This window comes from Tinamus guttatus, unplaced genomic scaffold (genome assembly GCF_059628265.1).
Source record: "Tinamus guttatus ecotype Peru unplaced genomic scaffold, ASM5962826v1 Tinamus_guttatus_pri_ptg000459l, whole genome shotgun sequence".
Classification (NCBI taxonomy): domain Eukaryota; kingdom Metazoa; phylum Chordata; class Aves; order Tinamiformes; family Tinamidae; genus Tinamus; species Tinamus guttatus.
Window position 1 is genome coordinate 8,734,101 of NW_028288993.1, and position 17,502 is coordinate 8,751,602.

General features: G+C 37.4%; 1 protein-coding gene across 1 annotated transcript in view; it reads right to left on the bottom strand.

The window, feature by feature from the left end:
- GLT1D1 (glycosyltransferase 1 domain containing 1) overlaps nt 1–17,502 on the bottom strand; it is a 45,858-nt gene that overhangs the window by 10,053 nt on the left and 18,303 nt on the right. Inside the window, exons 7-10 of the mRNA XM_088532497.1 lie at nt 10,546–10,641; nt 9,418–9,467; nt 5,999–6,042; nt 4,690–4,810 (exon numbers count right to left, since the gene is read on the bottom strand). Of these exons, the coding sequence (XP_088388623.1) occupies nt 4,690–4,810; nt 5,999–6,042; nt 9,418–9,467; nt 10,546–10,641 (311 nt within the window). The remainder of the gene's footprint in view (nt 1–4,689; nt 4,811–5,998; nt 6,043–9,417; nt 9,468–10,545; nt 10,642–17,502) is intronic.

Below are 17,502 nucleotides of genomic sequence, written 5' to 3' on the forward strand. Positions count from 1 at the left end.
AGCCCAGCAAAGTTCCCAGCACTCACCTGGATCTGATGGGATTTGAATTTGCCTAATGGGATTTGAATTTGCAGGTTGAGGAAGTTGCTTTTGGCTCTAGTTATCCAACCCTAGACTTAACCCGGGGCTACCAAAGGCCTAAAGGAGGGAGAGCCTTCCTGATTCATCCAATTCATCTCTCTTTTCCCTGCTTCCTATGGACAGCCTTGGCCACCTTGTTCTCAGTGCGCTGCCTGCTCTCCATCTTGCTGGAACACGGCCAACGAACCGGGAATGAAAACATTTTACTTGAACTTCTGAACTAAAATCAAGAGCTTGGAGACATGTGGCACCTTTCATGTCACCTCCCCATGCCCCTTGGCCTCACCTTCTTGTATTTCATATTTTCTGTTCCTTTAAAAAGAAAAAAAAAAAACTGTAGGAGTATTTCAGATCTGGCTGCTTTCCCAAGAATACGTGTCTGCCCACTCAAAAGAAAGTGTGCCACTAAAAATAAAGAAAAAGAATGAAAGAAGGATGCCCATAAAACACAGCCCAGTTTTTGACCCTGGACTGGGCCATCTGAACCGCCCATTCTGGACATGGTACCATTTGGCTGTACATAAGCAGCGACTGTCAAACACACATACAAGTGCCCTGTAGCAGCTGTGTGTCAGGCTGTACCCAATGGTGTGTTAGACTGTACTTTATATACCAGCACAATATTGCTGCACTACAAAGCTGGACTGCAGCATGCTTTTTTTATTTAAGAAAAAGAGGTTTTTTTTATTATTTGTCATGAAATGTCTTGACTCACTTCAGCTTCTGAGTGCTACAGAGTGGATGTCTCATTAAAGTTGGCCACTAAATTTATATTTCATTCTCCATAATTCCTGAACTTGCAAGGAAAAGCCATTTGTTCTGTCTCATGGAGTTGGAGGGCAATAACGGCTACATCAAAAAACTTTTTAGGTCCCAAAACACATAGGTACCAGTGAATTATAGTCACTGAAGGACACAGCAGATGGCCAAATTCATAAGATGAGGGGCTGGCTTCATACCAGCTAGCCTTAAACAAATGGATTGTGCTGTAAATAATTACTGCATGAAGTGACTTAGAATTTAATTTAGATACTTAGTCTATTTTAAGCAGTAAAATGAATCTTTTGCATTGTTGAAAATATGTATAATTTATTGACCTAGGTTCCATGAATAATAGGGTAAAATCACATTTTATTCAGTTAGCCATCTGTTTTGCTACATTATCATGACTGCAAATGTGTTTTAAAGCTATATCAGAAGGGTGCAGGCTGTAAATTTTAGCTTTGGAAGTATGTCTTGCAATAAGCATTTCTAGCTTAGTGTGGAGCTTATAGAGTAAATACAGTTTTTGTTTACTATTATGTCTTTTGCATTGTCCCTCACTTTCTTCCTCCTATCTTATTTGTATTTTTTTGACTCTTTTCAGCTTTACTCCTCAATTACTCTTCTTCATTATTATTTTATAGGTTTCTCATCTTCTATTCCAAACTATAAGGCCTGTACGTTATATGTTGTCTAAGACTGCATTTTGTACCACAGCAGAAGAGAGACTGGCCATCTCCTTTTCTACAATAATTTTTTTATTTTTAAGATTGGCTTTTATTTTTGTGAAGGTAGAACAACCTAATGCTCTTTATAACAGGTGAAATATTCTTTGCAGCCAAGAAAATACTCTGATGAAATGGTGCTAAGGTCAAAACATTTTGCTTTCTAACTATAGAGAAAATGTAGAAAAATTTCTAGCAATAGTGCCCGTTTCACCATCATTGGCCCAGCAACATTCAGCACTCCTGCTTTCTTGTTATAGCACTCACTTTCTCTTCTTTAAATTCCAAACAGAAAATAGATCTCTCAGATATCAGTACTAGATGACAAAATAATTAGTTATGATTTCTAGCTCTTCCAAGACTTAAGGCGAGATTGAAATAGATATGATTTTATATTTATCTCATGTTTATCTCATATTTATCTCATACTAAAAGCAAGCTAAGTATGCGCTCAGCGTTTATAGATTCATGACCTTGTTAAATATTGAATCTCCAAGATGATGAGAGCTTCATTTTCAAATTCAAGCAAGATGTTATTTCCAGCCAAGGACCAAAAGAGTTTTACACATAGTTTTCTGCCTTGTTAATTTAACAAGATCTTAGCAGATGGCCTTTCCTACTGTTAGCCTCAGGTAGGGACTTGACTTAATTAGACTGACACTTCCCCTGAGAAATAGATTTTTACAGTAGGATATTTTATAAGCTTGTCATGAAATCCCACTGTACCACTGTCTAGTAGCTAGTCATGCAATACCAAAATTCCTTGTAAGTTTGGAAGAAGAATTCCAAAGGGCTTCTTCCCTGGAAGAAGGAAAGAGGGCTGGAGTAACTAAAAGGGCAAGCTTCATGCAGAGAGAGCTAACAACCCAGTTCTGCTTGTAGAGTTGGTGGGAGCAGCTCCAAAATTCAAACCTAGCTTGAGCCTCCTCCTAATCCTACAGTTTTACCCTTAAATAGATGATGGTCTAGCAGACACCCACACGTTCTTTACTGTAATATTTGAGAGGCTCGGAACTTGAGCAGTATCAACAATAGGTTTTATTCTTACAGCTGCCATGTGAAAAATCATCCATATTTTTCAAGTGGAAAATAGTGGACACAGAATTGATCAGCTAATCTGGCCAAGATCACACATGAAAATCCTGACCAAGCTGGGAACAGAACTGTTGTTTCACGACATCTGTGCCGTGTCTGTTAGACCTTCCTTCCTATAATGCAATATTGCAGTGTGTGCCTGTAGTTGGTAACTCATTTGCTCGAAGCAGCTCTGCACCTGAACCAGCATGCCCAGGCCAGCTCTTTTTAGCACTGTTGCATGACTTCCATGATAAACTCGAAGCCTTGAGTTATCATTTCAGAGATTAGGCTGTCCCTCCTCTATTCAACTAGGCTAATACAGGACTGAGGCTGGTGAAAAGAAATGGGTTACACTTATGGTATATTTTTCTTCCTGTGAACAGAATCTTCCTGCAGGAGATCACAATTTCCAAACAAGAACATGCAGCCTTGCTTATAGCTCTGTATGATAACACTTACATAATTACATAGAGTTAAGTGCAGTGACATAAAACCTAACATAAAAGTGAGCAGTTACCAGCACATACCATCCCACTCACCGATAGCCCCACAGTTCTGAACTGAATGTGGGACTTTTTGAGAGCAAAACTCTTAGGATGTTGAGTGCCCATGAACTATCATTCACATACTGGTTTAAGAGGCAGCACTATAGCAGAGCTAGGATAAAAGTCTTACTTGAGAAAATACAGTTGTCTCAACTAGCTGCTCACATTCTGGAGTACCAGTTTAAAATGAAATGGACAGTACCAAGCTGTGAGTTGTGGCAGCTGGAAAGCTCATCTCATTCCTCATCTGCTGATTTAAACCATGCCGAGCACCCTCACATTTCTGCAGTAGAAACCTCGTCTCTGAGCAGCCTTTCCATTTGAGGTTTTTCTTTCTGTTTGGGCTTTTTTCTTCTTCTTCTGTAACTCCCTAGTACTTACAGGAGATTCATCAGATTGATTTTTGGTCATCTGTTGCTGTGTGAGTAATCCTGGAGGGAAGGTCTCCTTGCTGAGGAGGTGACAGGTACTTATCACTCCTCTCAGTTACTGACTTTGTCGTGGCTATGTGCTGGGCTGGCACACTCCGTTTCATCTCCACTACTGCACATTTAAAATTTGTCCAGCCTGTCACACGGATAACTTTGGATATGTCACAATCTGTCATAATTGTTGTTTCTATACTATTTTGCTGTGAAACAGCATCTGCGTCCACCTCAGAACAACTGGCATTTCCAAAAGGAAAGGCACGTTTGCCACCTCAGCATCACCTAATTTTCAGCATTCTTATTCTGCTCACTTAGTGAGCTTGTTTATGAAGGACTTGGCTGAAAAGTGTGCTACAAATGCAACATGTGATTATTCATTAGAAACAGCAATGGGAAAGTCATTATTAATCCAGACCACGTAACAGTCTCTGTGATCATCAATGATAAACCAACATTCAGCACTCACTAAAAAAAAATAATAGTAGAAGCCCCCTGCCCAAAGAACTTCCCCTTTAAGTACATTTATTTCTTTCTTAGAGAGTATTTGCTACTAAGCAGGGCCCTGCTTTGACAGGTATGAAATAAACCTGGCTATTAATTTTCAGTACCGAGAGCAAAAAAAAATTAACTAAGCATGTCATTTTTCATTAATCATTTCAGAATTAAATAACCAAATATGGCTCTTAGATTGCTTTCTGAAAGGATGTAAAAATAAATGGAAGTCTATTTTAGCAACATTACAAGGAAGTAGACGTTGAATCAAGAATAATAGTAGTCCCAATAAATCAGAATAATTTTCATATCTCAGTCTGCAATGTTAATTTAACAGGATTGAAAAAAAAATTACATTGTGTCCTTTAAAAATAAATAACTAGATGAACCATAAAAACCTGTCAGTTTAAGGAGGGAAAAAATTGAATTACTAACGCTCACAAAAAGAAATATTTTAATTTAGTCTTAACCATCTTTGAAATGTGGACATAAAATGTTGACATGTGTTTCCACTGATAAAAGGCTATTTCAGATTCACTGTAACCTCACCGAACACCCTCATTGCAAAGATGCAATTACCTCCAGAATTGCAGCAGACATTCCCTCTGAAACGGAGCTGTTCACCACAGCAAAGCACCTTTTCACAGCAGCATGAAGATCATCTTGTGACATCTCCTGTAACAAATGTACTCCGGGTGCCCTAGAAATAAAAAGCACACACAGTTAGGACACTTACGAATTGAAGATTTTAATTCCCTAAAACTTAGGGCAGTGGTGGAAGATGGCCAGAACAGTTCAGATCCTGATATTAGCAATCACTTGCCCACGGGCAAGCCACTTTACCATATTTTTTTTTTAGCTTTCTATATATGCAAGCTATGTTGGTTTGGGATGGACCAGGGTCTCTCCAACTTCCTCTTTTAGTATAAGTGCTCTTGCCGTCGCTTTCTGAATGGTTACATTCCTATTATTGTCATCTTCCTCAGATTAACCGAGATCTATCAAGTCAAGGGCAAAGGATGGAAAAACAGGGTAATAAGGGCTTCAGTCTTTGATGAAGTGGCTGAGCACTTCCAAACTGATGACTGGTTTTGAGAAGGCAGGATCTACTCCAGCTGAGGAGCCCTGTCCTGCATCCCCATGCTCTCCATGAGGTCACCTTCCACCTGGGAGCACAAGCGCATCCGACCCTAACGCCAGCTCCCTGTCAACGAGACCTTGCTGAATGCTGCTCTTCTGGCTCTACGACATGTAACACCAAGCTCTGCAGACATAAATAATTATATCACCTGCAGTAACAAGGCAAAATTATAGTGGCCTTTTTCCATTAATAACCTGGAAGGACCCAAGAAAAATATTCTCACTCCAAAAATAGGAATTGCCAAAACACATACTTTGTGCAGATTTTAACTCTGAGGCATATCACTCATGTTAGCAATCCAATAAGGCTGTTCTCCTCTAGCCAAGCACCCTTACGTACCTCAGACAAAAATGAACAAAAACCCCCCTGATTTCTAAAATTTATGCCCTTCAATTAGGAAGTGCATAAACTGCAGACAGAAAAAAAGCTGCTCAGGGATATCTTGTCCTCCTACTCGGTCACAACAGCACGCAAAATCTTGCTGAAGTCAAAGTAAAAGAAAGAATGAAAAAGCTCAAAAGAATAATTAGTATAAATCATACCTGACTCTAAATCAGATATGCTTGAACATAAAATATGGAGAGATCTACTTTTAAATGCATTACATGATTTTAAATTTATAAAACTTTATTGGTCTGAGAACATCAAGTGCCAAATTATCAGAACAGCTTTGTTAGTCATTCAGAAAGCAGTGCAGCTATGTTCACTGTAAACACAAATACATGTTTAGGAATAGAATTAACTTACCTTTTAACTTTTTCTTTGACTTCACATGTAAAAAGTGGATCAACCTAGAAAGAAATATATACAAAGGTATATGGTGCTACATTAACACTATAGCATTCATTTGAAATACCAGCAAAGAAAAAAAAAAAGCATATCAATTTTAGTGCATTTTTGCTAAAATATTTAAATGCACAAGTAAACTGAGCTTGAAAATCATACCAGAGATTGGTAATTTGGTAGAGTACCTTTTGATTTCTGGGATGAGTGCTCTTGTGAGCAACCAGTGCTTAGAAGAGATTTCTTCCTGGGGTTGTTAATGCTCAGGATAGTGCATGTGAACTGACTGCTCAACTCATAAAGCTTCCATGGCTTCTCTCAATTTAGGGTAGCTTTGGACTATCCTCAAAAGGAAGTTTTCATTTCTTGTCCTCTGGCACCTCTTCTGCAAGTTCTAATTAGCTATAAATGCACTTAAAAGGAAGGAAGGATTGGTTTCCCATTGCACTGCTAATGCTACTGCAATTCAAAGGACTGATCTGACAACTCACTGTCTAAGGGAGGAACAACGTGCTGATGTGCCAAATAATTGTCCTTTTATATGTGAGGTAACCAGCATGAGGAAGGAAAGGGACTGTTCAGGTTTTAGCTAACACAGGAAGCAATCTGCATGTAAACTGAGAAGGTCCAATACATTTTTATGCACGTTATGTCAATTTGCTGGAAAATTAATACAAACAAACTTTTACAAATAAGCTAGAAGGATTAAACAATTATTTAGGATGGGCAATTAACTCCAGCAAGTTTGTTCACAAGGCTTACCTAAGTCTGTTATTCTCACTTAACATGTTTAAAAGAAATAAACAGAATTTGGAAATCCTTAACTAGACATGATGAATAGCACTGGACTTGTTTTTATTAGGGCAGAGTGGATATATTAGATTAATTTATGACAGCACATAGCAATTGAAAGCACTTAGGACATCCTGGCTTGTTTTGTTAACATATGCTAATGTGCTATTTGTTTGTTAAAAAATACAAGATAGAAAACAGCAATTAAACAATTTAGAAAACTTTTGGGAAAAAAAAAAAGTCAGAAGGGATTTTATAGCTATCACTGTGTACTTTGAACAAAAGCATAATTTGTGATGAAACTTTGGGCTTCATAAATGAAAAGATTCAAGCAAATATCTCTTGTACTCTGGAAAACTACCTAAAGTATGTCAAAAACAAAAGGCTCACATAACTGTTTTAGAAGTGTTTTCAGCAACAGAGTGAGAATTAATACATGCCCTTTCCCTAAGCACTGCCTAATCCTGGCAACAGGATATGATAGCAATCTATACTCTAATCAATATGCTGATTCAAATGTTCCTCAGTTTTTTGTATTGAACTTTATGATTGCTATTTCTATATAAAAACCTTTTCAGCTTTCTCCCAAAAGTACTATTTTAATGCCAAGCTCCTCTCCTGAGGAACTACACTGTGTTTCCCTTGGATGAACAGAGTACATGCAAGTGATTTAATGAGCAGTGAGATACGGGCTTTTGCTTCCTACCTTTAGAAGGATGAAAAAAAGTATGGCCTGTAGCTCGTAAAATGTGCAAGATATTAATTTCCATCCTATCTCCTCCTGTGGAAGCCAAGAAAATGCCAGTCCTTTAAGCTATAATCTGTTGCTAGATGCTCCCAAAAGTCTGGCCTGAATATGAAAATTTGTTTTCAGGATGGATGTAACAACACTTGGAGAAGCAACAGTGATCCCTGGGAGATACATTTAGGAACTAATCTCCCAAAGCTACAATACGCAAATAGTTAAACTAAAATAAATAAATAAAAATAAGGTTATATATAGGAATAAATTCCCAGTACTGAAGTACGTTTCCGTGTAGAATCCTTTTCCAAAAAGTGGTCAGAGTGCTATTAGTTGTTTCATTTTAAAACTAGCCCGGAAAACATACAGTAGGTAGCAGGCATACATTATAAGGAGATGGGATACATGACCTGAAAGCTCCTTCCATCTCTGGCGGCAGATATTCAACTAAAACTGTCTCAATAGGCAAGGAAAGAAGCTGGACAGCTGAAAAATAGCTGTCAGTGAAAAAACAGTGTCGTTAGAAACACAGCAATATTCTGTACTGTCTACCAGAATGGTTAAGAATTACACAGAGCATAAAAAGTGGGCTTCAAAAGGTTACCCAACAGCTGAACACAAGTTCTTTGGTCTTAATTAACTTTTTAAAAGTTTTATAATAATCTCTTCTTGGACTTTAGACATGCTAAAAGTTAGCTATTGTTTCAAATTACTTCATTATTTAAAACAGAAATGGACAAAAGGAAAATTGGAGCAGGAGATAAATGCTAAAGTGTTACTCTATAGAGGGTCTAATCCTAAAAGAATTGTGCCTAGCAAATGCAGGAAAGGGTCAATAATCTATTCAAACAAACCAGAAAACAGTATGAATATTCATTTTAATATGATTTACTTCTTGAGTAGTGCCACTGAGTCTCTTGGCATTTCGTGGTTTGAGAAGCAAGTAAGAGAAGCAGACCTAAACACCACAGAGCTAAACACATGCAATTTATTTTAGCACATAAAATAATTCTCTAATTGGCCCTCCTTTAACAATAAATTAATACTAGGAGAGAAATATGTTTTTAAATGTCTGAAGGAGGTCCAGTCCTTGATCTCTTCTATGCACTGCCATAGGGTTATTTCTGGTAACTTCATTAGCTCATGAAAAATTAAAACAGATATAAAAGAGAACCAAAATATGTAAAATCCACACTGGAGGCAGCAAGAGCATCTCCTTATTGTAAAGCACAACTCCGATACACCTGCTGGGGATTTACCTTCCACACCAGTTCACTTTCAAATCATTTTGTGTATTAGTGTGGAAATAATGCAGACAAAGGTAAAAAAGTAAAAATGGCTTTTTTAAAAATAAAATCATATGCCCTGAAATTTACAAAGAACAAAACTGAATGAGAAAACAGAAAAATAATTCTTATTTGCCCATTCAGATTTTGTGCATTTCCTCATCTATTTTGTGTGTATCCTCATCTATTAGATTTCCTGCGAGTTTGCAGGGTCACATGAAGCTGAATCAAAGATTAGACTGATAAGAGAGACCCAAACAGATTTCCCAGATACAAAAATGAAGTTTTTAGTCCTCCCTTAGCATCTGCAAGGGTCTGATCCTTTTTCAAAAGGATACAGTCATCTAGCCTGGCTTTTCCCACTATTTAGACCAAGGTTATAGCCTGTGTTGTCAAGATTTTTTTTCGGTGCTATGCAACACATCTATCTTTTTAATTTTATAAAAGTTAGAAGTTCTCTGACTCTGGTTCCACATGGAAAGAATTACGGAAAGATCTCGTATATGAGTAAACAGAAGTATGTAGAAGTAAACAAGCTAATAATAATTACAGCAACAACTTACTGCAGGTCCAATTATGCCCAAATGGACACTGGGTTCCTTTCTGTGCCAGTCTAAAACACAACAGGAGAACAGTTTTTTACTTATCACAATTAATCATTTTAAATACTAGTAGTTAAAAAGCTCATAAAATAGTCTTCTTCCACTGAAAAGTAAATAGCAGAATTAATAAAGCAGGTAGTATTAGGCAAATATTGTAATATCACTTAAAGGACTGAATACTAATAATGCAAATTATTAGCACATCTGAAAGTTAGTCGTTAGCATTTCTGCCTCATGCAGTCTCTTATGATTCAAGGGTTATTTAACTAAGCTCAGATGTTAATTTTCAATCATCTCAAGAGAACAAGGCTTTACAGAGTGCAGTAGCTCTGGCCACTATGCCAAAATGATTTGGATTTTTCCTCCTGTGTGAAGGAACATGCAGAAAAAAACTGCAACCATTACAATTAATACTTACGTTTATCAAGCATGCAAGGGAACCTGCTATTCCCTAAATACCAGAATAGACCTCCAGCACAAAACCATTTACTTGCTTTCAATAAACTACATTTATTATTAACTACTCGAAGGGAGTGAAGATGTACAAAAAAAATTAAATGAAATAGTTGAAGCTAAATTTCCAGCTTCTAATAGCTGAACCTCTTGCAGGCACAAGGTCAAATCCTGGCAAAACAGTTCCCAGCTGATTATGACAAAAACTCAGCCTGGCTTACAGTACCGAGCCATAAGGATGGGTGGTAAGATTTGCTTTTAATTTTAATGGTATACCTTAGGATACATGCAAACGAGTGCACCAACCAAAGAGAAATAAAATTAAAATCTTATTTTAAGGGCTGAATTCTTCTTTTTTCTTCCATTAATATTGTATACAGCAGCAAATTCGTTTTGCCAACAGGTAAAAGCATCAAATACTGCTTTGACTTTAATGTTCTGTTTTTCCCAGCAGGCAGGAAATGACACAGTAACATGTGGAACAGATCATGTTTATTCTTTAAAATATAAATATAATATGAAGTTTTTTGAAATGAACAAAACAGCTTATGCCAAAAGTATAAACAGTGAAAGAAATGCACCTGGATGAAATGCAACCGGGGACAATACAAGGTTATTCAAAGAGCAGGAACCTACCTGAAAATACATCTACTAAATACAGAGGGTCTTTGATTCTTCGAAGTCCACATATCAGAAGAAAAATGTGTAAATTGTCCACATCTGTGGGAATGCCTGAAACAAAGGATTGAAAAAATCTGAATACAGACAGCAAAGTTAAACACCGTCAAGTTAATTATCTCACAAATAAGCACATAAAACAGGACTTAAAAACAGCAGCTAAAGGGTGGATTCTGAAAAATTCTGTGTTGTTCCTTTGATTTCAGTAGGAAATAATTTCAGTAGAGTCAATTAAATTTAGAACTTCAGCACTGGTGGTTTTATTAGCAAAATCAAAAAAAAAAAGTAAAGCCAGTGCAGGCACAGAAGCAGACGCAAGGCCTGATAAATTTGTGATTTGAATCAAAACTCATTCTAATTAAAAAAAAAAAAAAAAAAAAAAACAGAAAAAAAAAAAAAACAGAAAAAAAACCTCACATCTTCTCAGTAGCTCTACTTACAAGCCATTTTCAAAGCACTTTCCCTACTTTAGTGGTCAGATCTAACAGGATCTTTACATCTCTTGAAATATTAGTCTGTTTTTACAGATGGAATGAATAAGTACAGTATTCTTAGCATGAACCAGTAGCTGAAGTAGGATTAATATTGAGACTTTCTTGCTTTCACACCAACTCCCAAATCAATTCAGTGGAGAACTTAAGCATACAGACCATTTTACAGGACACACAAGTTTATTTTCAGAGGCAGATTTTGGGAAAAAATGGGCGGGAGCCACGTTCTTGGACACCAGAAGCCAGCTTTGACTTCCTGGGCAACTACACAAATCAGTGTGCTTCTCAATTCTCTACTCTTAATAAAAACAAATATGCATCTACATAACTACACACGTTTCAAGGGTATTTTGAGTCTCAGTTGATCACTGGCTGAAATAAAAAGAGCTCTTGACCCAAAACATTTTTTTGGAGAAGATAAAGTCAATGTCCAACAGCAGTGCCAGCCAGCACTGCTGCAGGGGAGCTAACCAAAAATTAAATAACTGCAACATATTGATTTTACAAATATATATAAAATATATATTTTAGAAATATATACAAATATAAAATAATTTGGAGAATATCTCAACATGCATTTTTTTAATATGCAAAATACCTCTTGCATAAATTTGCAAATACAGAACAAGAACACATCTAAAAGTTTATTTTGCAGACTATATTCAAAAAGGAAAAAAAATGATGTATGACATTGCAGGTGCCACTGGCTCTATGACAGCACAATTAATTCAGAACATAATTCTGAAGAAGGGTAGCTACATGATGAACTTGGCCAAAGGGTGTTTAGGATAAAATAACACACAAAGTGCTGAATGAGCACACATAACACCACCATAATTTAATAAACACTCAAGGAGCTGAGATGTTCATGTCTGATTTACTGCATACAATGATACATATGATACTGCATCCTGCTCCTTTGCTTTGCTTGTTTATTCAGCTCATGGCAAGGACAGATGACACAAATCAGCCAACACCAGGCAAGTCAGTCGGCTCTGTCAGGCTGTTCCTCGTCGGCAGACACCGGCTGGAGCACTGGAATGTGGGGTCTCCACACCGGGACGGGGCTGCCAGGAGGGTCATGCTGCTGCAGGAGCTGCTGCACGATCCGAATTTCTATATCTGGGATTTAAGAGTAATAAAGGAATCTGCGTGGCACTGTCACCCTGTTTTTGAGGACAACTAAGCTGCCCTAAGTAGCATCACTGAGTTCATGGAATTTATCATCTAAGGTCACAAACACTTGCTACCAACTTACTCTACTTCACCGTGTTATACACAGCAGTGCTGCCTTAGCTGAAGGGTCTGTTCCAGTCCCTGGAAGAAAGAGGCCAGGAACATCCTTATACCCTCCCTCGTGTCAATAGCTCAATATGAGCTCTGCGTCAAAGCTCTATTGCAGAGGGGGAGGAGGAATCAGAAGAATGGTGATTTATGACATTCGGGTGCTATTGCTTTTAAAATTAAAAGCCAGTTCAGGGATTTCTAAATATTCCCTGTCACAGAGTTCATTATTGAGTCAGTTTGATTTAATTTAAATAGTTTGAACTGTCAAGAGTGGCTGCAGCAGACAAGGTAAGTAATATGCTACTGTTTTTATGCAGTGCAGCCAATGATTCCAATTCATGACCTAAAGTCACTCAAAACAAATTACAAAAAAAGTGTCATCAAATTCAGATTGCTCTTTTTAACTGTCCATAACTCACTTTAAGAACTCTCACCACTTGATGGTCAATTCTGCTATTCTGGAACTAACAACATTAGTGCTGAAAGTGCAGGCAGACAGCGGTGAGTAACCAGAGCTCCCCGTTCTCACCTGGAGACCATAGAATTAAAAAATTCCTGAGACAACGCTCATGAACATCAGCTATATCTGAAATAACTGCTTCATTTTATCTCTTAACATCTTTTTTATTTCCATCTTATTGCTTTTGGGCTTTTCATTTTATTAGATATGGAATTTTAAAGTACTTTGACAATGAAAGGTCCTAACAGACCAGCTCTAGATCTAAAGGCCACTCTGCAACCTGTAGAGAAACCTCAGCCCAAAAGAGAACTTGAAAAGGGGGTTTACAGACAGTAATTTTACTTTGTAGTTTGGATTTTTTCTACAATTCCTGCAGCATTCAAAGGTACCTTTTCAAAGAACCTCATTAATAAGTGTCTAATTATTTCACTATTGAAATCACGTGAAACAATTAATATTTATTTATGGGAGGAGCCCCCGATTTGATATTTTTCTCAGAAAGGATTGTCACCAGCCTTAACTCTCCCAAGCAAATCATCTCCCTCTGTGCAACTTTACAAAACCCCACTTGTCTATTATGATTTTTTTTGTACTTTTCTCTGTAATACGTGATATTAGGCACAATCAGACCTCGCCATATGGCATAGCTAAAAATTGTCAGAGAAGAGTTATCCAAAGAAAGACTTGCCTTGCCTCTGCCATTCAATTTAGTGAGGCGAGAATCAATGGTAGCTTTATTTTATTGCATATTGTAGATCTTGGTCATCACCTAATTCTTTTTTATAGACAGATATTCCACAATCCAATCCACTAGAAACATATAAAGATGTTTCTGAGCAACAGCGTTAGCAGAGCAGCCCCGCCACGCTCTGCTCCTGGGATACAGCCCTCCTGTGACTGCTCAGGAACAGACCGGAGCAGCTGGGCATTTCCTCAGCTTTCTGTTCACAAACTGAAAATGGTTAATTTACACATCAAATTCTGAGACAGAAATATATAAATATGACTCAACCAATTTGCACTTTTAATACTTTTGCTAGGTCACTATCGTGTCCAAACAACATGCAAACCCCAGGCAGGAGAAAACACTCCCCTTTTTCTGTTGATGCTACAAAAGCAAAGATCTGAAACATCTTCTAGCTCATGCATCTGATATCTGCTTTGCAAGGAAAATAAAAAATTGAAAGATTTGTCCCTCATCACTGACAATTAGAAAAAGACAGTAAGGTATGAGGTGTCCAGCCATCCTCCAGAGCTGCTATGCACCCTATGTAGGTCTCGCCACCCTAACCAACACCTCTGCCACTGTCAAAAATATTTGTTTAGTGTCAGCAAGAGTCACTCCTTTCAATGCGCCGTGTCAGTATTTGTGTCTGACCCAGCCTGCTCTGTTATTTTGGCCTTATCTGTAAAAAGCAGCTGCACATTAACTATAATCAGGCTTCAGCCTGCTTAGCAGCTCACCCGTTTAGCAAGATGTGAGAGGTCAAAAGAAGAGCAGTGATTGATAGGATTATGGAAACTCATTGCTCTCATCAGCAGGACACGGCGCTGTGCTGATACGGCAGCCGGGACAGCAGGGCTGGTGACAAATGAGGAGCAGGAGAGCTGAAATGAGGCAGAGTCGGACTAACACGGGGCTCCCACAGCAGGAGAACTTCTCCAGCTCGAGCAGTGTTAGGCTGCCAAACACCTTAAATACACGATGATACTTTATACATGGGCTTTTAAAAATAATAATAATAATAAAAACTCTTACATTGCAGAATAATATGAAAACGGAAAAAAAAAAAAAAGTATAACATATGGAAACCAGAATCATTTCTGAAGCTTTAGTAAAGACACTATTTCCATCAGAAAGTAAAGAATAAATATCTGAACATTTTGAAAGACTACAGTCATTTAACCCCATCCCTCTAGCTACAATCAGGAAAAAAAACTTAGTAATTGTGGATCTACAGCTCAAAAAAAAGTTTACTGCAAATCTTTAATCTTGTTGAAAAGCTGCAGGCCTCTAAGTGAATGAGTAATATCAAGCATTAGCTTGCTGGGAGGTAAAGTAGCCTTTTGAGAATATCTTGCATGACCTATTTTCTCACTGCTTGTTCAAATAAACAAAATATTTTTCTTATTTAAATTATTTGCTGTGCTTTTGTAGAATGTTTTCAAAATCTCTATGGAAGGAAAAAAAAAAAAAAAAAAAAAGGTAACTGATTTTTCATTAAAGCTATTCTTTTGAACCTGATTCCACAATTCCACAAAATAGAAGTTTTTAAAACAAGTACATTCATTTATAGCTTTTAATCCAATTTATACTAAGGGATAAAATTGCTTCTCAAGTATATCAATATGGTACTTGCATGTTATAATGGCTGAAAAGATTTGCCAGTATCATAAACACTGTCTACAGTCAAAACAGTTCTTAACAACACTTGGTCCAAGATAATATATAGTTTTAGAAATAGTTTTCTAGACCCTGACGTCAAGTTCATACCTGCGGTCTAAGAACCTTCAGGTGACAATCAGGTCCACCCTCGCTCACCCATCCAGATCCTCTTCTGTTCGGAACAAAGCCTAAGCTATGGAGGGATGCTGAGAGTGAAGCACATTTTTCATTTTCCCCTCTATTCATTTTGAACAACAGCACATCTTTTATTCCCTTGAAAATTGTTCATTTAGCTGTCTCCAACTCATTTCTAAGTATTAATTGATATTCTAGAAGAAGAAATCTACAGGTTTCTTGTCAAGATTTCAGCCTTCAAGCTGCTTATTTTCTTGAGCTTGAACCATGTATAAATTTGTCTAAATTTGGCATATATTTTTGATATAAGTCTTTCATTTTTTCCTTATTCTTTTACTAATTTCTTTGTTTACACAATGGAAATATCACACATTAACTATTTTAGTGTCTTGGCACCGAGAGTCTGATTTCTGTTTTAGATATTTAAACATTAATTCTATGTCTCATTTTCAAGTTAAAACAGGTTTCTCACAGAAGCCAAGTATTCGATCCTTTTTTGATACAGCATGTCCAGCTTCAACATTCTCTCTTACTTTATGCTGAATCTGAAATTTCTGAAATTGAGTCGGTAATGACACAGAGCTCAGCTAATTATTAGCCAAATTAGGTCTCATTTCAGAACAAAATTATCAACCACCCTCAGATCTTAAACATATTCCCAGTGTGTTTGACAAAGTTGAGCGTTTGTTTTACAAAGCGATCTCTTTCTCGAAAATTAAGGGGAAGGGGCAGAAATCCCTATACCCAAAGTGTTCAGACCTAGTCAACATTATACTGAAGATTTGCTGGAGTTTGCTGACATGTTTGTGAAGACAACAAAACTTGAGAGAAACTTGCAACTTCCAGGGGCAGGTCACTAATACAGAAATATTAGGCTGTAAGATTGTCCAGTATTCCATTCTTTTGCTGCATCTCATTATTTCCAGCAACCTGATAATAAAGAGCCTCTGCTTTCAGATCTGCTGAGGAACACGGTTTGCTGCTACTGTCATCTCATTATGTCTATAGGCAGCTGTATGTCTAAATAAACATTTGATTTTCCTTATGCATGCCCTTTTTTTTTTCCAGAATAGCTTTAGAAAATATAATGCTTCTGTAAATTCCTGTTTGTGCCATGACAGGTCATGTAAACTCTTCAAGCTCTGAAATTAGCTTTGCTACAAAGCAGAAATTATTTGACAGCAGAAAAAATCAAACACTAAAAGCATATCGCATGTTTTATTTGATAGTACGGCCAGGATCTTATCCTATGATTCCATGTCATCTTCCAAGAAATCAGGTTCTAGTCTTGTCTGTTGGGTAGTTTCGCAGTTCATTTGCACAGACTATTAGTTATCCACTCCCTTTAATCACACAATAAACACAAAGGGTTTATTCGGGTTTACATTTTCTGCACTTCAGCCACAATCCACTGAAATCAAAAGAAAGCTTTCATCAAGGTACAAGGACATCAAGCCCATTTCCATGTCCTTATGTAGTAATATTCCTTCCTTGAGAAAAGTTGTTAGAGAAGGTCAGGCTCAGTTTCCACATTTATTTAGAGTCTTTTTCTGTCACTGTTATCCACAAAAGCCTGGTTGTCTCTCTGAAGTCCTCAGTTTTCCAGAAAAGCCTGAACTTTTTGTTGTCTCTCTGAAGTCCACAGACAGGCATCAAAAATTGCTAACAAAACTGACAATGCTGTAAATAGGTTCCTGCACTACAAAGTGAGTGAAGATTATTTTCATCAGCTGGTCTGCCCTCCAGACTGGCAGGCTGCAGTGCTTTCCTAAACAGTCTGAGTTACTAAACAAACTGATAAAGTTGTTTTGTTGAAGTCTATGTTGAAATGTGGGCTTAGTTAAGCTACTATTACTTACGGCCTCTCTCTCTGCAAACACTGGAATCTGACTACCACTACAATGCAAATTAACTTTAAAGGCTCTGTTTTTGTAGATTCAGTCAATAAATGTTTTAACAGCCAGCCACTGGAAATACTGCAACTAGAAACTAAGAACAGTAACTCTAAATTCTTGCATGATGGCTGCAACTCTTAAGTCTGCTGCCAAGTCCATGAAGAAAATAAAAATTCCGTGATTTTTGTGCTGCAATTGGATTGCACCCATCATGACAACAATAACAATCTCTTCACAGCCCTGTTTCAGTTTGCATTGGAC